Below are 24,495 nucleotides of genomic sequence, written 5' to 3' on the forward strand. Positions count from 1 at the left end.
TAAACACGTTGAAATTGATAAAAGATGGGTGGAAATATTCAGCCATTTCAAAAATGAACATATTCCATGTGAAAATTTATTTATTCTTGTTCAATTTACGTTGTGCTGCCCTGGAACTAATGCAGCAGTTGAAAGGGTTTTTTCAATTGCTAATGAATTTTGGAAAAGTGAGAAATCGAGATTGAATGTTGATACTCTACCTGCAGCACTTGCCGTAAAATTCAGTATGAAGGATATTTCTTGTTCAGATATTTCCAGTATACTGTTAGAAGATGATACATTGACAAAAAATATTAATTCAATGGAAACGTACTCATTTAAATAATAATTAATAGGCATGTAAGCATAATTACAATATAAAATGTTATTGTTACAAATGTTTTTATTATGCATTTATCATATTATAGTGTATTTTTTATTATTGTTGCAAAGAATACAATGTTTCTTTTATTAATGATATTTTTTCTTCAATTTATTTGTGTCCTCCTTTTCATTGTAAAAAAGTTGGTCACCTTATTTAGAGGTAATCTGCTGAGGCCATCTGCATTGCCCATCTCTTTTCCAGGTTTGTGAATTAGAGTGTAGTCATATGCTGACAGGAAAATGGACCATCTCAGCATATGTGGAGAAATAATGTGTGGTGTCTGTTTGTTAGTAGTAAACAAACCTAGAAGAGGTTTATGGTCTGTGTAGACCATGAAATGGTGGCCATATAAGCAATCATGGAATTTCTTTATGCCAGCCACTATGGCCATGGCTTCTCTGTCAATCTGAGCGTAATTACGCTCTGCAGATGACAAGAGTCCTTGAATAATAGGCCACAGGGACTTGTGTCCCATCAGCCTTCATGTGACTAAGTACTGCTCCCACCCCATATGGAGATGCATCACATGCGATGCACACAGGCAGTTGCTCATTGAAATGCACTAATACAGCATTTGAAGAGAGCAAGGCCTTAACCTCATTGAAACTTCTTTCATGGACCTTAGCCCACTGCCATGGAGCTTGTTTATCTAAGAGCCGGTGTAATGGCTCTGTCACTGCAGCCTTATGGGGAAGAAATGCATGATAGAAATTTAAGAGTCCCAAGAAAGCTTGTAGCTCGCTTTTGGACTTGGGACTTGGGGCCTGCTGAATCGCTTGAATCTTCGATTCAGCAGGATGGATGCCTTGAGCATCAATTCTGAAGCCTAAGAATTCAGTGGAAGTGACTCCAATTTTACACTTGTCTTGCTTCAGTTTCAGACCCGCTTGGTGGAAACGAAGCAACACAGCCCTTAATCTCTCAGCTAAGTTTAGAGATGACTCTCCAGCAATGAAGATGTCATAAAAGTAGGAACAGACCCCAGGAATACCATGAAGTGTGCGCTCCATGACACTTTGGAATATGCCAGGGGCTACATTAACCCCAAACTGCAATCTTTTGACCTTAAAGGCTCCTCTATGTGTTACTATTGTAACTGTTGGTAAGCCTGTGCCAAATCAAGTTTTGCAAAAATGCTCCCCCCCTTGAGGGAGGCCAGAATGTGGCTTACCACAGTTCCTGGATATGCATGCTGTTGCAGCAGTTTGTTCAATGTACATTTATAGTCTGCACAAATTCAGACTTCTCCATTGGCCTTTAGAGGCATTACAATGGGGTTTTCCCATGGACTAGAGTCCACAGGTTCTAAGATGCCCTGCTAGAGCAGCTTGTCCAGCTCTGCATCAATTTTGCTCTTGAGAGCAAAAGCACCCTTCTAGGCATAATCCTAATAGGTGTGATAGTTGGGTCTAAGCGTAGGGCAATGGGAGGCCCCTTGTAGGAGCCAAGCTCTGAGCTAAACACATCAGCAAACTCCTTGCAGACTTCTGCAAGGCCTGGCGTTTGCAGGCTGTGCAGCCTGGTCACTTGGATTCCAAGGGCCTCAAACCAATTGAGTCCAATGAGATTCGTGCGATCACCCCCAACTACCACCACATCTAGTAGGCCTTCAAAAACCTTATGCTGCACTTTGAGCGTAGCCTCCCCCTTCACACTGACTTGGAATTCTGGAAGTCAGTGAGGATTAAGTTCGATGGCCTGAATTTGACTCGAAGACTACTACTGCTGCAAATCCTTTTGAAGGTGTCATGTGAAATGATTGATAGAGCAGACCCTGTGTCCAACTCCATTGATAAGGGAACCCCTTGCAACTTCATGTCAATGCGAAGCTTTTTCTTAATAGTAGTAAAGTTGGAAGGGACCTTGGAGGTCATCTAGTCCAACCCCCTGCTCGGGCAGGAAACCCTACACCATTTCGGACAAATGGCTGTCCAGTCTCTTCTTAAAAACTTCCAGTGTTGGAGCATTTACTGCTTCTGGAGGCAAGCTGTTCCACTGATTAATTGTTCTCACTGTCAGGAAGTTTCTCCTTAGTTCTAGGTTGCTTAAGGGGCTTGTGTGTTCCCGTCTTTAGAATACTCCTGCGCGATGCACAGAAACCCACCCTATGTTGGCTGGGGACCCTAGTACCTTTCCGAAGCAATTCTTCCTGAGGTTGGACCTTCTGGTGACCCAAACAGATGGGGGCAATGTGGCCTCGCCTTCCACATGCCCGGCAAATGGTGGAGTGGAATCTGCAGTCAGCGCGCTTGTGGCATCCTCCATACCCAAAACACTGAGGAGATGCTGGAGCCTTCTCTGGACACTCCTTCGGCCTTCTCTCAGCTGGCTGGTGTAGCCTATCCACCTCCTCTTCAGGATCCAGTGCTGGATCTTCTTGAGTGACCTCTTGATGGACGGTCACAGTGGCTGGAGGATTTCTGGCAAGCCTCAAAGCCTTCACAGCACCGCCCACTGCTTCTTCAGCTGCAACCTCTCTCGAGGCTCCCTACTCCTTAGGCAACAAATGAAACAATCTTGCAGCCTCTCTTCCAGGTCCTTGAATTCACAAGGCCTGGCCGCCTGTCTTAAGACAGCAATAAAGTCCGCAGCAGACTCACCCAGCCTCTGGTCTCTCTGCTCGAATGCATGCCTCCAAGCAATTACAGAAAGTGTAGGCTGGAAATGTTCTTTAAGCATTTTCTTCAAGTCAGTGTAAGGTACTGACTCCAGAAGTGCAGGGGCCACCAGATTCTCTCCTATGTCAAACGTTTCCTGTCCACAGTCACACAGCAGGGTTGCCGCTTTAAGGCTGTCTTCCCTTATCTGATTGACCCTAAAGTAGTTCTCCACCCGCACCACACATGAATTCTAGTGCTCCGGGTGGGTAACATCAAAGTCAGATAAGTGGCCAATCTTAGACATTTTAAGTCTTTATAGCCCTCATTAATGCCTTTCACTGCAAGCCTTGTCTTGTTGGGGAAGGAGCCCGTTTGCCAAGTTCACCTCCAGTGTTGCAGTATTGGCAGGCTGAGTTGCAGAGCTGGACGCTAACTTCCTAAGCTTCAGGACCTTCTCTGAGTCCTAAATTCAGTTGTAGATCTTCCTCTTGCCTGCAGCGATCACACCTTCGTTGCCAGTTTTATGTTTGCAGGGTTGAGGTATTAAACGGAGACCCATGGTGAACAAACAAGCTTCCTTTATTGATCTCTTCTTACAACCAGCAAAAGCAAAATGACATGCAGGCCTTTTATAGCGTCCTAAACCCGGACAGTGTCACCCAATGAAAAAAGGCTGTTTTTCGCGCCTTGCGCATATGTGCAAGGCTGACGACAGCCAGTCTGGTCCCGGGCAGCTTTCGGTTTGCCCAGGACCATTTGCAACATTTTTGAGCCTGCTGAATGCTTCAGCAGGCTCAGGACACAGCAATTACTGTCCTGTCCTCTGAGCTTTTTTGCCTCCCTCGATTTTTAGCTGGTTGAATATGATGTTCACACTCATGGAGAAATGTAACAGGCCTAATTTAGTATTTGAATCAAGATCTACATCTACAACCTAACTGATTTTATCTCCTGTGCAGAACTGAAGCTCAAATCATAAAACAATCTTAATCATTTTCATTCATTTTAATATGCGTCAACCAAAATTCTTTGCACTTTAAAGCTGAAAAATCATGACTGGGAACCAAGCACTATCCATCATTTCAAAAGATCAGATTCATAAAGAAAGATACAGGTTGAACCATTTCTTTCTGTACACAATGTAGTTCCTGTTATTGTTAAAAAATTAATGATTAAGAGAAGTCCTTGGGTTTCTTTTCGCATGGCTAATCTTTTGCTCAAGGAAAAGATTTCTTCCACCTTTGCCCAACCCCAAATTCACATTCCAGTTGGCCTAACCCACAACGTCTCTTTCTAATACTTCACAACAAAAAAGAATCTTTCAAACAGGCCCCTTAAACCAGTTATAGCCAAAACTGGATTCAATATTCCAAGTGTGGTCCTACCAAGGCATTATAAAGAGGTACTAATACTTCAGGTGATCTTGATTCTATCCCTCTGTTAATGCAGCCTAGAACGGTGTTGGCTTTTTTGGCAGCTGCAGCACATGGCTGGCTCCTATTCAAGTGACTGTCCACTAGCACTCCAAAATCTCTCTCAGTCCTATTTAGCCAGGGGCCTCTACTCTGCCTGATCACAAGTGTGGTTCGTCCTCAAATCTTACCACAATAATTTCAACCCAATGGTGATTTTGAACCTCATTTCTTCCCCAATAATAGATGGGCTTTACTGACACGCAAAGCTTCTACTAAACACGGGCCCCACATAAGAGCACAAATCAAGTTTTCCTTCACCATCAATATGACAAAACTACCCACTCATCTTGATGGATTGTGTGCACATTTTCCCTTTCTCCAACTTCTTGTGTAACTCGATGTTACACAAACATGTTACCAGGGGAGAAAGAACTTTCCCTTTCTCCAACGTCTTGTGTAACTCGATGTTACACAAATATTTACCGGGGGAGAAAGAACTTCCTGGCAGATGCATGCCCCAATATAACAGCACGCGAGCCACAGACTCTAAACCAATGATGGCAGAGTCACAACTGGCAGCACCAGTAACCACCAGAACCCAAGTTAAATTAAAACCACAACTGGACAGCCAAACTGGAATTGAATTCCGGAAAAGTTTGGAAACAGATGAATGGTTCCAGAAAAACAAAAATGTGTGCACAATGAGAGACGGGTTGCCTTCGGTACGGGAAAAGTTATATATACCAACAACCCAAAGAGTCACATTCATACAGCTTTGCCATGACACAAAATCAGCAGGGCATTTTGGATTTGTGAAAACTTTACACTTAATTAAACGGCAATTTTGTTGGCCATCCATAAAAAGGGACATAGAAAGCTACGTGGCCAGCTGCCCAAAATGTGCAACTGCAAAGAGGTTGCAAGGGAAATCGCCAGGACTATTACAAACAGTGGCAAATCCCTCAGCCCCCTGGAGACAAATAGCCATGGACTTTATAGTGGAATTGCCAGAAAGCAATGGAAATACTGTCGTCTGGACGGTCACGGACTTGTTTTCCAAACAGGTGCACTTTATCCCTTGCCAAAAGATTCCCACCGCAAAAGCCTTAGCGAAACCTTTCATCCAGCACATTTACAGATTGCATGGGGCACCCCAACGCATCATCTCTGATAGGGGAGTGCAATTTATGTCTGCATTTTGGAAGGAATTTTTATCCCTTTTAGGGACCACTCAGGGACTGACATCTAGTCATCACCCACAAGAGAATGGGGGGCTGAGAAAATGAACTCAGTACTTGAGCAATATTTAAGATGTTTTCTTAGTTTCCAGCAGACCGAGTGGGCGGACTTACTCCCTTTTGCAGAAGTTGCCTACAATAATGCAGTCCACTCCAGCACAGGTTACACTCCTTTTCAAATAGCCACTGGTCAAAGTTTCAACCCCATGCCAGAATTAATCCCAAACAAACCAACAATCCCATCACTGAAAGAATGGATGGAAAAACTACAAAACACCTGGCCAATAGTTAGAAAAGCATTAGATGAAGCTAGGCAGGCATATAAAGCACAAGCCGATAAAAAAAGGGTTGAGTCTACACCTTTCATTATAGGAGAAATGGTGTACTTATCTACAAAATACCTAAAGTCCCTACAACCCTGTAAAAAACTTGGACCAAAATATATAGGGCCTTTTCCAATTAAAAGAATCATAAACCCAGTAACAGTAGAATTAGAATTAACAAAAAATCTCAGGCAAATACACCCAATTTTTCATTGCAGCTTGCTGAAAAGAGAACATCAGGCATCTTTACAGCCAAAAATCCCCCCCCCACCACCTCCAATCATGGTGGAGGGCGAACAACACTTCAAAATAAAGGAAATCCTTGACTCTAGGAGATATCATGGAGCGACTCAGTACCTTGTTGCATGGAAACATCTCCCTGCCTCACAAAATGAATGGGTCCATAAACGTCATGTCAGAGCCCTGAAGCTATTAAAGAAGTTTCACACAGAGTATCCTAACAGACCCGACTAACTTTTATACCTGTTTTGTTTTCTTTCAGGTGGATCTATCTTATTTTTAAGGGGGCAGGATGTCAAAATCCAATTATATTTCATCTCTAGTTATCAACTATGGAAAACCCCATTCCTGCCTTCTCTGGATTCTGTCATACAATGAAGGGAAGGGGGTGAACAAAGGGGTTTTATGGCCCTCACTTCCTTCAGTATACTTCAAAGAGACTGGATGTGGATACCACCAAAAGGACTAACCATAACAATGAGGCTATTACCTTTCATGTACTCCTCTCTGAAGTCTACCTCTTGTCGGCAGTGAGAGAAAGGGGGTGGGAATGTAATGCCTGAGACTGTCGCTGGAAGAAGGGGGTGTTTGGGTGGGGCTACAGGGGAACCCCTTAAAACCTTGAACCATAGGGCTTGGCCCCCAAGTTCTGTCTAGAATGCCTGCAACCAGTTTCTCTTAATAAAGATGCCTGTTGGAAGAAAGATTCCAAGAGTTCTGTCTTTTTAAGATGCAAAGTGGGATGGGTCTGTTCTGGACCTCGCATAGCTCTATGTAACCCAGCTAGAGAGCATGTATCAGTATGTTAGAATATCTGGCAGTTATTGGGTTAAATGCTAGGTATGTTGATGGGCCAGTGGGAGAAGTCTCAAAGGATCATTGGTCATTGGGAGACTTCCTGGACACAAGCCAGATGGGAATACCTTTGTTCATCCAGCCTCATGTCTCCTAGCCACACGGCTTGGAGATCCTTTGCCAACATGTGATGCTCATGAAGAAGAAGAGGGGAAAATTCAATATCAATTTACCTATAGGAATGAACAGATATGAAAAGACCAGACACATCTACAGCATAGTAAGTCTCTGCTTAGAATTCCTGGACAATAAATATTTGTTATGAAATCATTTCTATCGAGTTACAATAATTTCAACCCAATGGTGATTTTGAACCTCATTTCTTCCCCAATAATAGACAGGCATTACTGACACGCAAAGCTTCTACTAAACACGGGCCCCACATAAGAGCACAAATCAAGTTTTCCTTCACCATCAATATGACAAAACTACCCACTCATCTTGATGGATTGTGTGCACATTTTCCCTTTCTCCAACTTCTTGTGTAACTCGACATTGCTCTACTCTGTGTGGGATTTGATTGTCATCCTCAACTCACCTTCCACCTCACCAGAATTCTTCAAATTCATCCTCCAAGGCAGGCATACTCCAGGAACTATAAATGCCTCACACTGCCTTCGCTAGACACAGTCGATTCACACTGTCATCATGATGTCTGCTAGAATCCTTGTCCTGTGCCTCCTCTCTTCACTCATCTCAACAGGTAAGTCACACAAGGGTAAATTTGGGAGGGAAGAGAAGTCTGGAAGAATTTTGACTAAATTGTGATTAAGGATTTCTCCAAAATAGGGGAAGAACTTCAATTTTGGGTTCTTTCAAGCAATCTCTATTCTTTGAATTGCCACTAAAGGAATGGTTGTAAGTTGAGGACTACCTGTAATTATCTCATTATACATCTTGAACATTGCTAGAAGTACAGCATCACTAATTAAAAATTGCCTTCCTTCCTTCCTCCCTCCCTCCCTTTTCCTTTCTTTTTCTTTTTTTTCTTTCTTTCTTTTTTCTTCCTCCCTCCCTCCCTTCATCCCTTCTTTTTTCTTTCTATTTCTTTCTTTTTCTTTCTTTTTCCACCCTCCCTTCCTTCCTTTTTCTTTCTTTTTATTTCTTTTTCTCTTTCTTTCTTTCTTTATTTTTTCCCTCCTCCCTCCCTCCCTCCCTTTTTCTTTCTTTTTCTTTCTTTTATTCTTCATTCTTTCTTTCTTCCTCCCTCCCTCCCTTCATTCTTTTTTCTTTCTTTTTTTCTTTCTTTTTTCCTTACTTTTTCTGTCTTTTTCATCCTTTCTCCCACTCTCCCTCCCTTCCTTTCATCTTTTTTCTTTCTTTATCTTTCTTTCTTCTTTTTTTCTTTTTCTTCCTAACTTCCTTCCTTCCTTCCTTCTTTTTCTTCTTCTATCTGCAGTGGCATCTTTGAAATGTCAGACCTGTTTTGCTAGCAGGGATGAGTGCCGAAATGAGGACATGAAGTTGATGGAATGTGGAACGGATGAAAAATATTGCCTTACACTTTCCTTTCGTAGCACTATGAGTGAGTGAAATTTTTATCATACCGCACCTCATTCACCTCAAAACATTATTAATATCTCCATTATTTCCATTTCATCTCAGCATACCTGGAAGGAACAATCCAACATTTATGCCTTCCTATCCTCAATTTAAATCTTTTCAACCGGTTAGAATTGATCCTCAGATGCATCTGAGTTTAAACCTTTAAATTTGAAGCCTATTTCTCTGTTATCCACCATAATGGGGTTTTCTTTTTTTCTGATTAAATTTTGCAGCCCCTTCTCAACTCTTCTTTACTGCCAAATCATGTGCAACAGTTGAGCAATGTTCTAATGCTTATTATGGCGTCACGTCAGTAGCTAGAAAATACCTGCAGGCAAGAATAGCATGTTGTGAGAAGGATGGCTGTAATACTGCACCTCTTCCCAGTAAGTAACCTGAGATTAAAATGTCCATTCTAACAACCAGCAGGCTCTCCGTTTGAAAGAGTAGATTCTCCTTGCTTTCAACACCTTGTATGTTTGGTGGTGGAGGGATCAAGTAGCATGAAAATCCTTAGAAAGACGTTGTAGCAAAAAGAAGGACAACATTTTTGGAAACCCCCTCCAGAATCAGTGGAATGATCTGGTTCCTTCTGACACAAATTGGAAGGCGCAAGAGGGGAGGAGACTAAAGTTTTATTTTGCATTATTTCTAAAGACTCCACTATGTGCTTGAAGTTCATTAAGAAATGGTGCATTCCAGATTTCACACTATACTCCAGTAGGAACACAAGGTGATTAGCTATTTGGGGAAAACAAATCTTTTCCTGACTGAGAATTATAAAAACCATAGTCAAAATGCTTAGAGGGCACTTAGTTGGGCTATAAATATTTCAGAAAGGATTGTGGCTGTGAAACAATTTGCTAATTCGGAAGCTTCCTTTCTGCAGTTCCAGGGCGTGACATCCTTAAACCCAATGGGCTTGTTTGCCCAGGCTCTTACGAACAAAATGGTGTTTCTGAAATAAATGGATCCATTCTCTGTCTCGGGGATGAGGACCAATGTTTCAACGTAAAATTCAATATACGTGCAGGTGAGCAACGCTTTCTTTCTCAATTTGTGGAGGAACTTTCTAGATGACCAGACAGCTATAGTACATACTTTTGTTAATGTATCTCAATGCTACACCATTAAAAGTGAAGAGAAAACTGTTTCTTAAATCCTTTATTCTCATCCTTCCCAGTGTCAGCATATTTTTCAACAGTCAGTGCCCAGGGATGTGCAAACAAAAATTCATGTTTCTACCCAAGAAGAAAGACGGAATTAGCAAATGGATTAATCATTTGCGACATTGAAACACTAGAATGCCAGAATCCTCAGGCACTGGAAGGATGGAGGGGCTTTTCAAAAACATTTGGTCGGAGTTGAAATTAAGTGCTTAATGCAAACAGCAGTGAGAATTTGGGATGAAAAACACTCAAGTTTGAGATTAAAGTATAAGGTTTGAGTTGGTGATGGGTGATGCGATTTAATTACTACACTTCAATATTCTCGCTCACTGTGAAGTTGTTTCTTAACTTTCAATTGTCATGAAGCTGTAATCAAAATAAACTAAGAATGCAAATAATCGAGTCTTCTGTAGTTCATTCAAGCGATTAAACAAGTGGCAGGAGATATTTATTTTAATACCTTTTTATCTCATCTCTGTTATTTTTATAAATATATAATACTTCTTTCTCCTCCTTTTTTCCTCATGACCACTACCATATGTGAGGTGGGTTGGGCTGAGAGAGAAGGCCTGGCCCAAAGTCACTCAGTTGGCTTTCATGCTTAAGGCAGGACTGGAACTCACAATCTCCTGGTTTCTAGGGTGGAAGTTGTCTCTCATAGCATCCATTATTAGGTATTCATATCAATAATCTCAAGGAATTTTCCTTTGGAAGACCTTCTGTAGTTCACCCTTGGGAGTCAAGAGGGGGATAAAGCAATTTTACCCTGGATAATCTGGTATGCTTATTGAGATAATTTATAGAGCTTCCATTCTCTTAATGTCTCTGCATGCTTTATCAACATTAAATTAAAAATCTGTTGGAGGTAGTAATTTGTGTTATGCAAGAACTAGTAAAGCAATTAAGTTAAAGCAAGTCAAAGAGTGGGTGTCATTGGAAATAAGCTTGGAATGGTCCAGGGGTTCCATCACTACCATCCTGAAATCACAAGCTCTTCTAGACTTGTATCTCTCAACCTCAGCAATTCAACATGTGAAAACCTCAACTCCCAGAATTCCCCAGCTAGACATTAATTCTGGAAGTTGGTTAAAGTTGCTCGTAACATGATCTACACAGGAACATAAAAAATCAGAATAACATAATTACAGTGTTGTAAGGAACCTTGGAGGTCTTCAAGTCCAACCCCCTGTCCAAGCAGGAGACCTAGTGGTGGGATTCAAATATGTGAAAAACCAGTCATCTGTGTGGATGCCACTTCCAAAAGTTCATTCTGGGTGTCGGCAACAAAAGATTAGCTACCGGTTCTGCCGAACTGGTGCGAACTGGCTGAATCCCACCACTGAGGAGACCCTATTCTATCACAGACAAATTACTATCCAGTCTCTTCTTAAAAGCCCCCAGTGATGGAGCACACAAAACTTCTGAAGGCAAGCTCTTCCATGGGTTAATTGTTCTCACTAGTAATCATTGTTAGCCACTGTTAATCAGTTTCTGTCTGATTATGTTCTGTCCAGAGCAGGAACTAGAAGGACCTGGTGATCTCTTAAGAAAATGCCAACTGCTTTTCTAACACTTCCCTTCCTTAGAATGGAAGGAAAACATTTGTTGTTGTTTTTCTCCATGCCACAAAAGGGGGGGACAGAGAAGCAATTAGTGAGGCGTCTCCTTGGAAGCAAGAAAGCAGGCATCTAGTTGATGTTGATGTTTTTGTCGCTTGGAATCTAGAGCATCAAAGGAGGAGAATGAGAACCTCTACAGACATTTGATCTTAAAGGGAAAAAATAAAGGTTTCCCCTGTCCAGTTGTTCTCCAATTCTAGGGGGAGGTGCTCATCTCCATGTCCTAGCCAAGGGAACTAGTGTTGTCTGAAGACGCTTCCATGGTCATGTGGGAGGCATGAGCATACATTGAGGTGCACAGAACGCTGTTACCTTCCCACCAAAGGGGTACCTATTTATCTACATGCATTTGCCTCTTTCAAACGGCTAAGTTGGCATGGAGCTGAGGCACGAACAGGAGCTCACCCTGTTATGCTGCACTCGGGTCTCAAACCGTCAGCCTTTCGGTTGATAAGCCCAGCATATCTTCATATCCCATTTTGCACCGATCCAAGAGCAATAATGAATCCCTAGTCCAGAATCAGCAGCTTGATCAGCTAAAAATGCAGAAAGGATGCAGAGACCACTGTCGTAAATTAATTTTTTATTGCTGTTTCTTTATTAAAAACGTATTTGAGGTGTTTTAAGAGCAGTATAAAATATTTGAACTAACTAAATATTGAAAGGAAGGCAGAAGTGAATAAAAATTGCCAGAACAGCAGTGGCAACACCATTTAAAGCTTATTTTCTTATAGCCACAAAAAAAACAGGAATGGGGGCCAGATATAGGGGCAATAGTAATTGAGCTTCCTTTGATCCCATTTTTTTTCCTGTATCCCATCTGCTTTGAAATGTCCAATGGCTGCATTCACACAACAAGCTTAATCAGGTCAGTTACAAATTTAAATCAGCATTCCCATATGTGTAATTAGCATTTAAATATGGCTAGGTTCTAGTTTAGACATCATCTCTGGAATTCCCCAATAGTTTCCCACAGTTAGCCCTGTTCCAACATCACCCAAAAATAGACAGGGGCTACCATCTAGTGGAAGATTTCACAACCTCCACAACTTTAGAAAATGTGGACTTCAAGTCCCAGAACTCCCCAGCTGTAACGCTGAGGTTGAAAAACACTTGAAGTTGCTTTTTAACAACACTTAAAGTTGTATTAGAGATAATAGTAGTAAAGTTGGAAGGGACCTTGGAGGTCATCTAGTCCAACCCCCTGCTCGGGCAGGAAACCCTACACCATTTCGGACAAGTGGCTGTCCAGTCTCTTCTTAAAAACTTCCAGTGCTGGAGCATTTACTGCTACTGGAGGCAAGCTGTTCCACTGATTAATTGTTCTCACTGTCAGGAAGTTTCTCCTTAGTTCTAGGTTGCTTCTCTCCTTGATTAGTTTCCACCCGTTGCTTCTTGTCCTGCCTTCAGGTGCTTTGGAAAATAGCTTAATTCCCTCTTCTTTATGGCAGCCCCTGAGATATTGGAATACTGCTATCATGTCCCCCCTTGTCCTTCTCTTCGTTAAACTAGACATACCCAATTCTAGCAACCGTTCCTTATATGTTTTAGCCTCCAGTCCCCTAATCATCTTTGTTGCTCTTCTCTGTACTCTTTCTAGAGTCTCAACATCTTTTTTACATCGTGGTGATCAAAACTGGATGCAGTATTCCAAGTGTGGCCTTACCAAGGCATTGAAGAGTGGTATTAATACTTCACGTGATCTTGATTAAGAGACTCTCTTAAAGTTGCAGAGGTTGAGAAACACTGATCTACTGAGACACACTAGATATCTGGACTATAAGCAAAATATGATGAATCACAAGGGAGGAAAAATGGAAAAAGAAAAGAGGAGGAGGAGGAGGAGGAGGAGGAGGAGGAGGAGGAGGAGGAGGAGGAGGAGGAGGAGGAGGAGGAGGAAAACTATGGGGCCTTTGGTGCTCTCTGAGCTTGGTGGTTTCTTGCAGACATTTCATTTCAAAACTAGGTAACATCATCAGTGCTAGAAGGAGGAGGAGGAGGAGGAGGAGGAGGAGGAGAAGGAGGAGGAGGAGAAGGAAGAGATCCACTGGATGTCTTCATGTAGATTTAACCATGTCACCTGCAGTAATAACTAGGTTTGGCTAGTTTCAACATTGGATAATTGTGATTTAGTGGCCTACCATTGATTCTACTATGATTCCATTTAGGTAGCCAATATTGCAGTTGTGCAAATAAAGTGGAATTGTGAGTAAATACAGCTTCTGTTTTTCATAGTTAAGTAAAAAAAGCTGAACCTCGGCCAATTCCAAATCTTTATCCACTAAAGAGGAGGGTAGCCATTTCTAGGAGTTGAAGTCCACAAGTCATAAAAGAGGCAAGGTTCTCCACCCTGGCCTAGATGGAGGAGTGATAGAGAATTGTTTCGTGTCTCTGTGTGTGTAGATAGTCTTCACCTTATGACCACAATGGAGCTCCAAATTTATGTTGTTAAGCGAGACAATTGTTAAATGAAAGATCACGGCTTTCTCTGTCCCATTTTACATCCTTTCTTGACACGATTGTTAAATAAATCACTGCAGTTGTTAAGTTAGTAACATGGTTGTTAAGGCAATCTGGCTTGTCAGATGATCTCAAAAGGGGATCACGTGACCCCCAGAGACACTGCACCCGTCATCAATCTGAGTCAGTTTCCAAGCCTCTGAATTTTGATCACGTGACCCTGGGGATGCTGTCACGGTCATGTTAAAAATGATTATAAGTCACTTTTTTCAGTGCCGATGTAAATTTGAATGGTCACCAAATAAACTCCCAAATAAGACTCCCTTTATATGTATGTCATTCCAGCAGAGTAAATTAGGCAGTTTCCAAATTTTGGATATATTTCCAATTTTTTGACACATTTTTGACACATGGTTCTCCATTACTGCTCTAGGAGTTGAGCCTCAGTTGTGGGAAGGCAGCCCCCTCAGAGAAGGAAATATTAAAAGGGCAGAAGATTATATTTCCTCAAATGATCTTAAAGAGGCAGAAAAGCATGCCCACTTTTTCTTAATAGCCCTAAGTCTCCCTCCCCCAAACGGAAACGAGCTCTGTGGAAATGCAAATGTAATAATCCATTCAGGAAGGTTAGAGCCCTCCAGTTAGAAGCTTAGGAAGACAAAGACAATCTACATACCCCACCCAAACTCTATGACAGGATATAATAGGATTAACCCACTAATGCCAAAGGGGCACACTCAGACTCAGTTCAAAGTACATGACACAGGAAATACAAAGCCTCAAACAGGAGCAGGAAACAACTCCAAACAAAAGCCCGAGAGGGTATAAAAATTCACTCCCTATTACATGTGCTCACTTCCTTTCTTTACATCTTTCTCTCTTGCTCCCCTCTTCAATAAACTACAATCTTCTTTCTAAAGCAGTCGCCATGTTGTTTATTCCCAGCTTGGACTGAACCCTGATGAAGACTTTTGACCTTCCACACAGTCTTTCCAGTCCTGGCTCCATCGGTGATTGTGGACCAATGTTGCGGAATTACCATGAAACTATTCATCTTTTTTTTTAATGTGGATTATATCTCTTTTTTAATAAAGTTTTTTTATTTTCCATTTATTCGTACAAAATACAATTCAATTAAAATAAATTCCTAACCACTGGTACCGCCTGCCCATTCCCCCGAGCCACGTCCACCCTCTCTAATCCTTCCCTACTTCCCTCCTCTTTCTCTCCTCCCCTCCTACTCTCTTCCCCTCCCCTTCTCCTCTAACCATCCTACTTCCTCCCTGCTCCTTCCTCCCCTCTCATCCCTCTCACACACATGAACACAGCATAGGGGAAATGCCCAAGCATTTACCATGACTATATTATCATTACCCACCCACCCACTCACCCACCCACCTACCCTCAACCCCCCCCCTCACTTCCCAGAGCAGAGTACAGGGTTATTAATAAGAAAATTAACAATAATAAAAAAAGGAAAAGAAGAAAGAAAAAAGAAAAAAAAGAAAGAAAAACATCATACTTAACCTTTAACTCCCCTTAAATTAAGTCATATAAACAAATCTCTACAACAGTTACTATAAAATTTACTCATAAAGTAAATGAAACTTTATAGTCCCATATTTTTTCTGAATATAATCTATCCACCTTCTCCATACAATAATATATCTTTCTTGTGTATGATCCTTCAAATAAGCAGAAATTTTTGCCATTTCTGCAAAGTTAGAAACTTTAAATATCCATTCTTCTAAAGTAGGCAACAAATCCTTCTTCCAATATGAGCCTACTAGTAACCTTGCTGCAATTAATAAATTCAACATTAAAGTGGTTTCTTTGTCATTTAAATCCACAAAGATTCCCCAGATGAGTATTTTATAGTTTAACCTATAATAATACTTTTTCCAAACTCGAAGTAAGGCACTCCTCAAAATATGTGATTTGAAAGCCCGGTCCACTTTCTTATTAAAAATTAAATATGCATGCCAACCATACATTAAATTCCACCCTTCAAGAGCAAGAATATCCTTATTTGTTAAATTAAGCCAATCACTTATCCAACTTAAGGCGGCTGCATCATAATATAATTTCAAGTTAGATGCTTTAAGTCCTCCTCTTTCTCGGGCATCTTGCAAAATCTTAACTTAACCCTTGGTTTTTTCCCAGCCCAAATGAATTTATTAATACCCTTCTGGCATTCCTCCAAATTTACATCTTTTTTTAAAATAGGTATCATCTGAAACAAGAAAAGAAACTTTGGTAGAAAATTGATTTTTACAGCTGAAATTCTCCCCAACAGTGACAATTGCAGTTTTTTCCAGTCATTTAAATCCTTTTGCACTTTTGCCCATAATAATTCATAATTATTTTTATACAATTTTCAATTTGAGGCAGTTAAATATACTCCCAGATATTTAACCTTTTTCACCATCTGAAAACCTGTGGCTTTAACCAAACTTTCCTTGTCATTGGCTGACATATTCTTAGATAATATCTTAGTGTTATGGTTATTGACTTTAAAACCAGAAACTTTTCCATACTGTGTTATAAGTTCTAATAGACAATCAACCGCTCTAATCGGTTGTTCCAAAATCAAAACCAAATCATCTGCAAAAGCCCGTAATTTATACTCATTTTTTCTTATCTTTATGCCCTTGATTACCGTTGATTCTCGAATCTGGATCAACAAAATCTCCAATGTTAAAACAAATAACAATGGAGATAATGGACATCCTTGTCTTGTCCCTTTTTCAATATTAAAAGTCTCAGTCAATCCCCCATTAACAACAATTTGAGCAGATTGTTGCTGATATATAGCTTTAAGTGCATGTAAAAAATTATCCCCAAAATTCATTTTCTCTACCAGTGAAAATAAGAATTGCCAATCTAATTGATCAAAGGCTTTTTCAGCATCCAAAAATATAAAAGCCACAGGAATCTGATTGTTCTTATCCAAATACTCAATTAAGTTAATAATTTGTCTGACATTATATTTCATGTATCGCCCTGTTATGAATCCTGATTGATCACTGTGAATCAAATCCTTTATAACCTGCATTAATCTATTTGCCAAAATTTTAGTAAAAATCTTGTAATCTACATTTAATAATGATATCGGCCTATAATTCTTAGGCTCTGTAAGATCTTGATCCTCCTTCAGAATCAATAAACGCTCTTTTCCAAGAAGGAGGAACTTGTGCTCCCAGCAAGATACTATTAAAAAGCTCCTTTAATGACTCCAACGTTTCTTCATATAAATTTTTATAATACGTCAACGTCAATCCATCTGTTCCTGGAGACTTTCCCACCTTTAACTGCTTGATAGCTAAGCCAATTTCCTCCACAGTAATTAAACAATTCATCCCATTTTGCTGTTCCTCAGAAAGTTTAGGAAAATGTACTGATTGTAAATATTTGTCTATATCCATTCCCTTTATATTATTACTTGAGTTTAGTTTTGTGTAAAAATCTAAAAAACTCTTTTTAATCAAATTTTGCTGAAAAACCTCAGTACCTTTATATTTTACTTTCTCTATAATCCTAGCCTTCTGTTTCTTTCATAACTGATAAGCCAACCACCTCCCAGGCTTATTCGCATTACAAAAAGTATTATGTCTCATATAACGCAAATTGGTAGCCACCTGATCTGCCATCAACATATTAAATTGTTCCCTAAGCATCTTTATAGAAACCTTTAAGTTATTATCAGTTGGGTTAAGAGCAAGCGCTTCTTTTATTTTAATCTCATCTTCTATTGCTCTACATCTTTGTATCCTTTTATCCCTAGAAACTTTATTTAAATGAATTAAAATTCCCCTCATATATGCCTTACTGGCATCCCAGACCATGGGCATCGATGTACCCTTATTCATATTTAAAGCAAAAAACTCCTTTAAATACTCTTTACATTTTTGTACAAACTCTCCCGGGTAAACAAATTCTCATTCAGTCTCCAAGGCCTTCTGTTCCCATCTTCCAAGTATAGCTCCATCCACACAGGACTATGGTCTGATAGGGTCCTGGGAAAGATTTTTACCTTTCTCATCCTAGAAAGAAAATCACTAGTAATCAAAAAGAAGTCAATCCTTGAAAATGACTGATGTATATCCAAATAAAAGGTAAAATCTCTATCACTTGTGTTCCTTTCTCACCAAATGTCAATAAGTTCCAACTCTTCTTTCAAATCAAAAAAAGTTTTGGGTAATTTAGTTTGAGTGAAATTTTTTGAAGAGCTCTTTTTATCTATAGTTATATCCCAAACTCCCTTCCAGTCACCCATCAAAATTACAGATTTATAATCCAGCTGGGATATCTTCCCATACAAAAGCTTATAGAATTGCTTCTGTTGTTGATTAGGGGCATATAATCCAACAATAAGAACTTTCTTGCCTTGTAACAATAGTTCCACAAAGACATATCTTCCTTCAAGATCAACCTCAATTAATTTAGCCAATAAATTTTTCTTCACATAAATTACAACATCCCCTTTTTTCCCTGGAGCTGGAGCTATAAAATGTGATCCCAAACGAGAATTTGTCAGATATTTTGAGTCCTTTGAAGTTATATGAGTCTCTTGCAAACATACCAAGTCATTATTATGTTGTTTCAAATAGTGGAAGATCTTTCTCTGTTTCTGAGGTGAATTTAAGCCATTAACATTCCAGGTCAGGAACTTGGCCATCTACACTGGCCTGAAGCCTTTGAAGCATAGCCTGAAGATCAACTGTCGAAGATCTTTTAGGTCTTGCCCCTCCCACAGGCTCTGTAGTAACCATTCCTTCTACTTTATCACCACTCTTCTGCTGCTGCTCTTTTTCTTTACGTTTATGGGTAGCTCGTGTCATCCTTTGATCTTTTATCTCAAGATTCTGTACAGGCAACACCACTTGTTCCATGACCATCAATGAGGAAGCTCCTGCCATAACAGGCTCTTCAATTATCCTTGTTTGTGGAGGTGAAGACGGTCTTGCCTTTAGAATAGAGTGATAAAAATCTCTTGCCTTTGAAACTGTAGTTAATCTGTAATGTATTCCATCATAATTCACTACTATTCCTCTTGGAATCTCCCATCTGAACTGGATTTGACGACGTTTTAACTCATCAGACAGAAAAGTAAAATCTTTTCTACCTCTTAAAATTTTTATTCATCTTAATATTCCGAATGGTATGCCTTAAGCATGGGGAAAAATTTATTCAGCTGTTTAAATCGTTACTTTTATGTTTGCAGGGTTGAGGCATTAAATGGAGACACATGGTGAACAAACAAGCTTCCTTTATTGATCTCTTCTTACAATCAGCAAAAGCAAAATGACACGCAGGCCTTTTATAGCATCCTAAACCCGGACAGTGTCAGCCAATGAAAACTGGCTGTTTTTCGCGCCTCGCGCATGTGCGCAAGGCTGACGACAGCCAGTCTAGTCCTGGGCAGCTTTCAGTCTGCCCAGGACCATTTGCAACATTTATTGATCTCTTGATCTCCAAAATCTCTCTCACAGTTAGTGCTATTGAGCCAGGGGCCTCTACTCTGCCTGATCGCAAGTGTGGCTCGTCCTACAATGTTACCACAATAATTTTAAACCAATGTTGACTTTGAGCCTCATTTCTTCCCCAATAATAGATGAGCATTATTGACATACAAAGCTTATGCTGAACATGGGCCCCACATAAGAGCACAAATCAAGTTTTCCTTCACCATCAATATGACAAAACTGCCTACTCATCTTGATGGATTGTGTGCACATTTTCCCTTTCTCCAACTTCTTGTGTAAGTCGGTGTTGCTCTACTCTGTGTGGGATTTGATTGTCTCCCCTTCCACCTCCTCAGCAGAATTCTTCAAACTCATCCTCCAAGGTAGGCATACTCCAGGAACTATAAATGCCTCACATAAATGCCTTCGCTACACACAGTCGACTCACACTGTCATCATGATGTCTGCTAGAATCCTTGTCCTGTGCCTCCTCTCTTCAGTCATCTCAACAGGTAAGTCACACAAGGGTAAATTTGGGAGGGAAGAGAAGTCTGGAAGAATTTTGACTAAATTATCGTTAAGGATATCTCCAAAATAGGGGAAGAACTTCAAATGTAGGTTCTTTCAAGCAATTTCTATACTTTGAATTATTACTAAAAGAATGGTTGTAAGTTAAGGACTACCTGTATCTCATTACACATCTAGAACATTGCTAGAAGTACAGTATCACTAATTAAAAATTGCATTCATTCCTCCCTCCCTCCCTTTCTTTCTTTCTTTCTTTCTCTTTCTTTCTTTCTCTTTCTTTTTCTTCCTTTCTTCCTTCCTCCCTCCCTCCCTTCCTCCCTTCCTTCTTTTTCTTTATCTTTTTTCTTCTTTCTTCATTATTTCTTTTTCTTCTTAACTTCCTTCCTTCCTTCCTTCCTTCCTTCCTTCCTTCCCTTCCTTCCTTCTTTGTCTTTTTCTATCCGCAGCAGCATCTTTGAAATGCCAGACCTGTTTTGCCTGTGGGGATGAATGCAGAAATGAGGACATGCAGTTGGTGGAATGTGGAGCAGATGAAAAATATTGCCTTACACTTTCCTTTCGCACCACTATGGGTGAGTAAAATGCAATTTCAGTATTAATGATGGCTGCTATTTTCATCCTTTGGTCCCCAGAGCATCAAGGAATAACTTATAGGCCTTGGTGGGAATCACAACAGATCTTTCATCATACCTGGCCTGTTTCCTAGGTCTTGTGGCCACCAATCCAGGAACAGAACGATATCTCTTATTTTTATCATACTTCACCTCATTCACCTCAAAACATTGTTAATATCTCCATTATTTCCATTTCAATCTCAGCATACCTGGAGGGAGCAACCCAACATTTATGTCTTCCTATCCTCAACTTAAATATTCTCAACTGGTTAGAATTGATCCTCAGATGCATCTGACTTTAAACCTTTAAATTGGAAGCCTTGATGTTTTTATTTCACTGTTATCTGCCACAATGGGGTTTTGCTTTTTTCTGATTAAATTTTGCAGGCCTTCCTCCACTCTCCTTTACTGTCAAGTCATGTGCAAGAGCTGAGCAATGTTCTAATGCTTATTACGGCTTCACGTCAGTGGCTGGAAAATACCAGCAGAAGAGAATAGCATGTTGTGAGAACGATGGCTGTAATACTGCACCTCTTCCCAGTAAGTAACCTGAGATTAAAATGTCCATTCTAACAGCCAGCAAACTGTCCATTTGAAAGAGTAGATTCTCCTTGCTTTCAGCACCTTGTATGTTTGGTGGTGGAGGGATCAAGTAGCATGAAAATCCTTAGAAAGAAGTTGTAGCGAAAAGGAAGACAACATTTTTGGAGGCATCAGTGGAATGATCTGGTTCCTTCTGACAGAAATCAGAAGGTACAAGAGGGGAGGAGATTAAAATTTTATTATGCATTATTTCTAAAGACTCCACTATGTGCTTGAAGTTCATTAAGAAATGGTGCATTCCAGATTTCACACTGAACTCCAGTGGGAACACAAGGTGATTAGCTATTTGGAGAAAACAAATCTTTTCCTGACTGAGAATTTTAAGAACCATAGTCAAAATGCTTAGAGGGCATTTAGTTGGGCAATAAATATTTCAGAAAGGATTGTGGCTGTTAAACTATTTGCTAATTCAGAAGCTTTCTTTCTGCAGTTCCAGGGCGTGACATCCTTAAACCCAACGGGTTTGTCTGCCCAGGCTCTTACGAAGAAAATGGCATTTCTGAAGAAAGTGGACCCGTTCTCTGTCTCGGGGATGAGGATCAATGTTATAATTCGAAATTCAGTATGCGTGCACGTAAGCAACTCTTTCTTTCTCAATTTGGGAAGAAACATTCTAGAGACAAATAAAATTAGCATACGGGAAATGAAACAGAAACATAAACAAAGTAAAACCAATGGGAAATCATTCCTTGGGAGAATATTTCATTCATTGGCAACATTCAGTTCTTTTGTTTTAAGTGCATAGGAGAAGAAAACAGATTTAATCTGGATTAAAACAGATTTTAGTAATTTGGAGATAGTTATAATAATAATAAAGTTGGAAGTGATCTTGGAGGTCATCTAGTCCAACCCCCTGCTCAGGAAAGAAACCTTATACCATTTCAGACAACTGGCTCTCCAGTCTCTCAGTTGACAGATTGGTAGTAGGACATGCCTCAGGGGAGAGACTGCCTAAGATTATGGAGTACCAAACAAAGACCTCATCTGCTATTTATTTACCTCACAAGAAAGGGAATGCTCAACAGGCCGTGTCTAGATGACCAGACAGATACAGTACAAACTTTTGTTAATGTATCTTGATGCTACACCATTACAAGTGAATAGAAAACTAAGAAATGTTTCCTAAATCCTTTATTCTCGCCCTTTCCAGTGTCAGCATACTTTTCAACGATCAATGGCCAGGGATGTACAACCAAGAATACATGTTCCTACCCACTAGGAAAGAAGGAAAAAGCAAATGGATTACTCATTTTTGACATTGAAAGCGTAGAATGCCAGAATCCTCAGGCACTGGAAGGATGGAGCGGCCTTTCAAAAACATTTGGTTGGAGTTGGAATTAAGGGCTTAATTCAAAGAGCAATAAGAATTTGGGATGAAAGACACTCAAGTTTGAGATTAAAGTTTAAAATTTGAGTTAGTGGGTGGTGATGGGAATTAATAACTACACTTCGATATTCTAGCTCACTATGAAGTTCTTTCTTAACTGTCATGAAGCTGTAATCAAAATAAACTAGAATGCAAATAATCGAGTCTTGTGTAGTTCATTCAAGTGATTAAACAAGCGGCAGGAGATATTTATATTAATAGCTTTTTATCTCATCTCTATTATTTTTATAAATATATAATACTTCTTTCTCCACCTTTTTTCATCAAGACCACTACCATATGTGAGGTGGGTTGGACTGGAGAGAGAGCCTGGCCCAAAGTTACCCAGTTGGCTTTCATCCTTAAGGCAGGACTAGAACTCACAATCTCCTGGTTTCTAGGGTGAAAGTTGTCCCTCATAGCATCCATTCTTAGGTATTCATATCAATAATCTCAAGGAACTTTCCTTTGAAAGACCTCCTTTAGTTCACACTTGGGAGTCAAGAGGGGGATAAAGCAATTTTACCCTAGATAATCTGGTATGCTTATTGAGATAATTTATAGAGCTTCCATTCTCTTAATGTCTCTGGATGCTTTACCAACATTAAATTAAAAATCTGTTGGAGGTAGTAATTTGTGTAATGCAAGAACTAGTAAAGCAATTAAGTTAAAGCAAGTCAAAGAGTGGGTGTCATTGGAAATAAGCTTGGAATGGTCCAGGGGTTCCATCACTACCATCCTGAGATCACAAGCTTTTCTAGAACTGTGTCTCTCAACCTCAGCAATTCAACATGTGAAAACCTCAACTCCCAGAATTCCCCAGCTAGACTTTAATTCTGGGAGTTGGTACACAATGTTAAAGTTGCTGAGAACATGATCTACAGAGGAATGTAAAAAATCAGAATAACAGAATAACAGAGTTGGAAGGCACCTTGGAGATCTTCTAGTCTAACCCGCTGTTCAAGCAGGAGACCCAGTGGTGGGATTCAAATATGTGGAAAACTGGTTTTCTCTGTTGATACCACTTCCGGAAGTTCATTCTGGGCGTGGGCAACAAAAAGCTAGCTACCGGTTCTGCCAAACTGGTGCGAACTGGCTGAATCTTACCACTGGATGTTCCACTGTCTTAATAGCACTAGGTGCTTCATACAAAAATGAAGGTATTAAACCCATCTTTAAAAAACCTGCTAACTTTTAAATGTGTAAACATTTAGCAGTTTGGTCCTTCTTTGGTTTAGTTGGAAAGTGACACTTCTCTAATCCAGTTGGTCCCGGAAGTTAAGAAAATGGATTTACAAGGGGAATCCTTGTCTCCAGTTGAATGAATTATAAGGACTTTGCAGCAGCCAAGGGCTTGAAACAATTAAATAAGTAGGGAGATCTATTGAATTGACCCCAAAGTTTAGTCTGCCTATGCTCTGGGCACTGAAATTCCAGCACCATCCTCCATTTCCATCCTCCATTTAGCACCTCTGGGAGTTGGCATAAATGTGATCAAAAAAGAAATGTTAAGGACTTAAAGTAGATATTTTCAACCTGGATGGTTAGCAATGTCAGCATTGACTCAGCCCATAGATTGGGATGCTAGAGAGAAAGACCTTGAGGAAATTCTTCTTTCATAACACCTTCTCAGTGTTTCAGAAACAATCACATGTCCTTTCTCCTAAAATGTTACCGCCGTGATCTTAGCCAAATGGTGGTTTTGAACCTGCTTTCTTGCCCCCTTAATAGATTGGCCTTGCTGACTTACAAACCTCTGCTAAAGGTGGGGCAAACACCATGAACTGGAAGAGCTTAAATCAAGTTTTCCTTCAACCTCAATGTGACAAACTGTCTTACACATCTTGAGGGATTCTGTACAGATTTCCCTTTCCCCAACTTCTTGTGTAAGTTGACGTTCTTTTACTCTGTGTGGGATTTGATTGTCATCACCAACTCCCTTTTCACCTCCTCAACAGAATTCTTCAAACACATCTACCAAGGTATGCTTTATATACAAGGTATAATTACAAATGTCCCAGACTGGCTTCAGAAAGCACTGTCAATTCACACTAGCATCATAATGTCTACTAGTATCTTTGTCCCGTCCCT

At 40.1% G+C, this 24,495-nt stretch overlaps 1 protein-coding gene across 6 annotated transcripts; it reads left to right on the forward strand.

Annotated features, from left to right (window-relative positions):
* Positions 1-7,083: 7,083 nt before the first annotated feature.
* Positions 7,084-22,510, forward strand: LOC120311206. 6 transcript variants are annotated; one of them, XM_039350429.1, is made up of 10 exons: positions 7,084-7,738; positions 7,825-7,893; positions 8,435-8,560; positions 8,814-8,966; positions 9,470-9,613; positions 19,650-19,805; positions 20,268-20,393; positions 20,823-20,975; positions 21,469-21,612; positions 22,189-22,510. In XM_039350429.1, exons 3-10 carry the CDS (start codon positions 8,494-8,496, stop codon positions 22,377-22,379), a joined length of 1,134 nt encoding a protein of 377 aa, XP_039206363.1. In that variant the 5' UTR covers positions 7,084-7,738; positions 7,825-7,893; positions 8,435-8,493; the 3' UTR covers positions 22,380-22,510. The 6 variants fall into 6 exon arrangements, with proteins under 6 accessions (XP_039206363.1, XP_039206360.1, XP_039206361.1 ...); XM_039350426.1 differs by lacking the exon at positions 7,825-7,893 and having other exon boundaries at positions 7,094-7,255; positions 7,373-7,738; positions 22,189-22,501; XM_039350427.1 differs by lacking the exon at positions 7,825-7,893 and having other exon boundaries at positions 7,094-7,255; positions 7,613-7,738; positions 22,189-22,501.
* Positions 22,511-24,495: the final 1,985 nt, after the last annotated feature.

Source organism: Crotalus tigris, unplaced genomic scaffold (genome assembly GCF_016545835.1).
Source record: "Crotalus tigris isolate CLP2741 ecotype Arizona unplaced genomic scaffold, ASM1654583v1 scf7180000018331.87896, whole genome shotgun sequence".
NCBI classification, from domain to species: domain Eukaryota; kingdom Metazoa; phylum Chordata; class Lepidosauria; order Squamata; family Viperidae; genus Crotalus; species Crotalus tigris.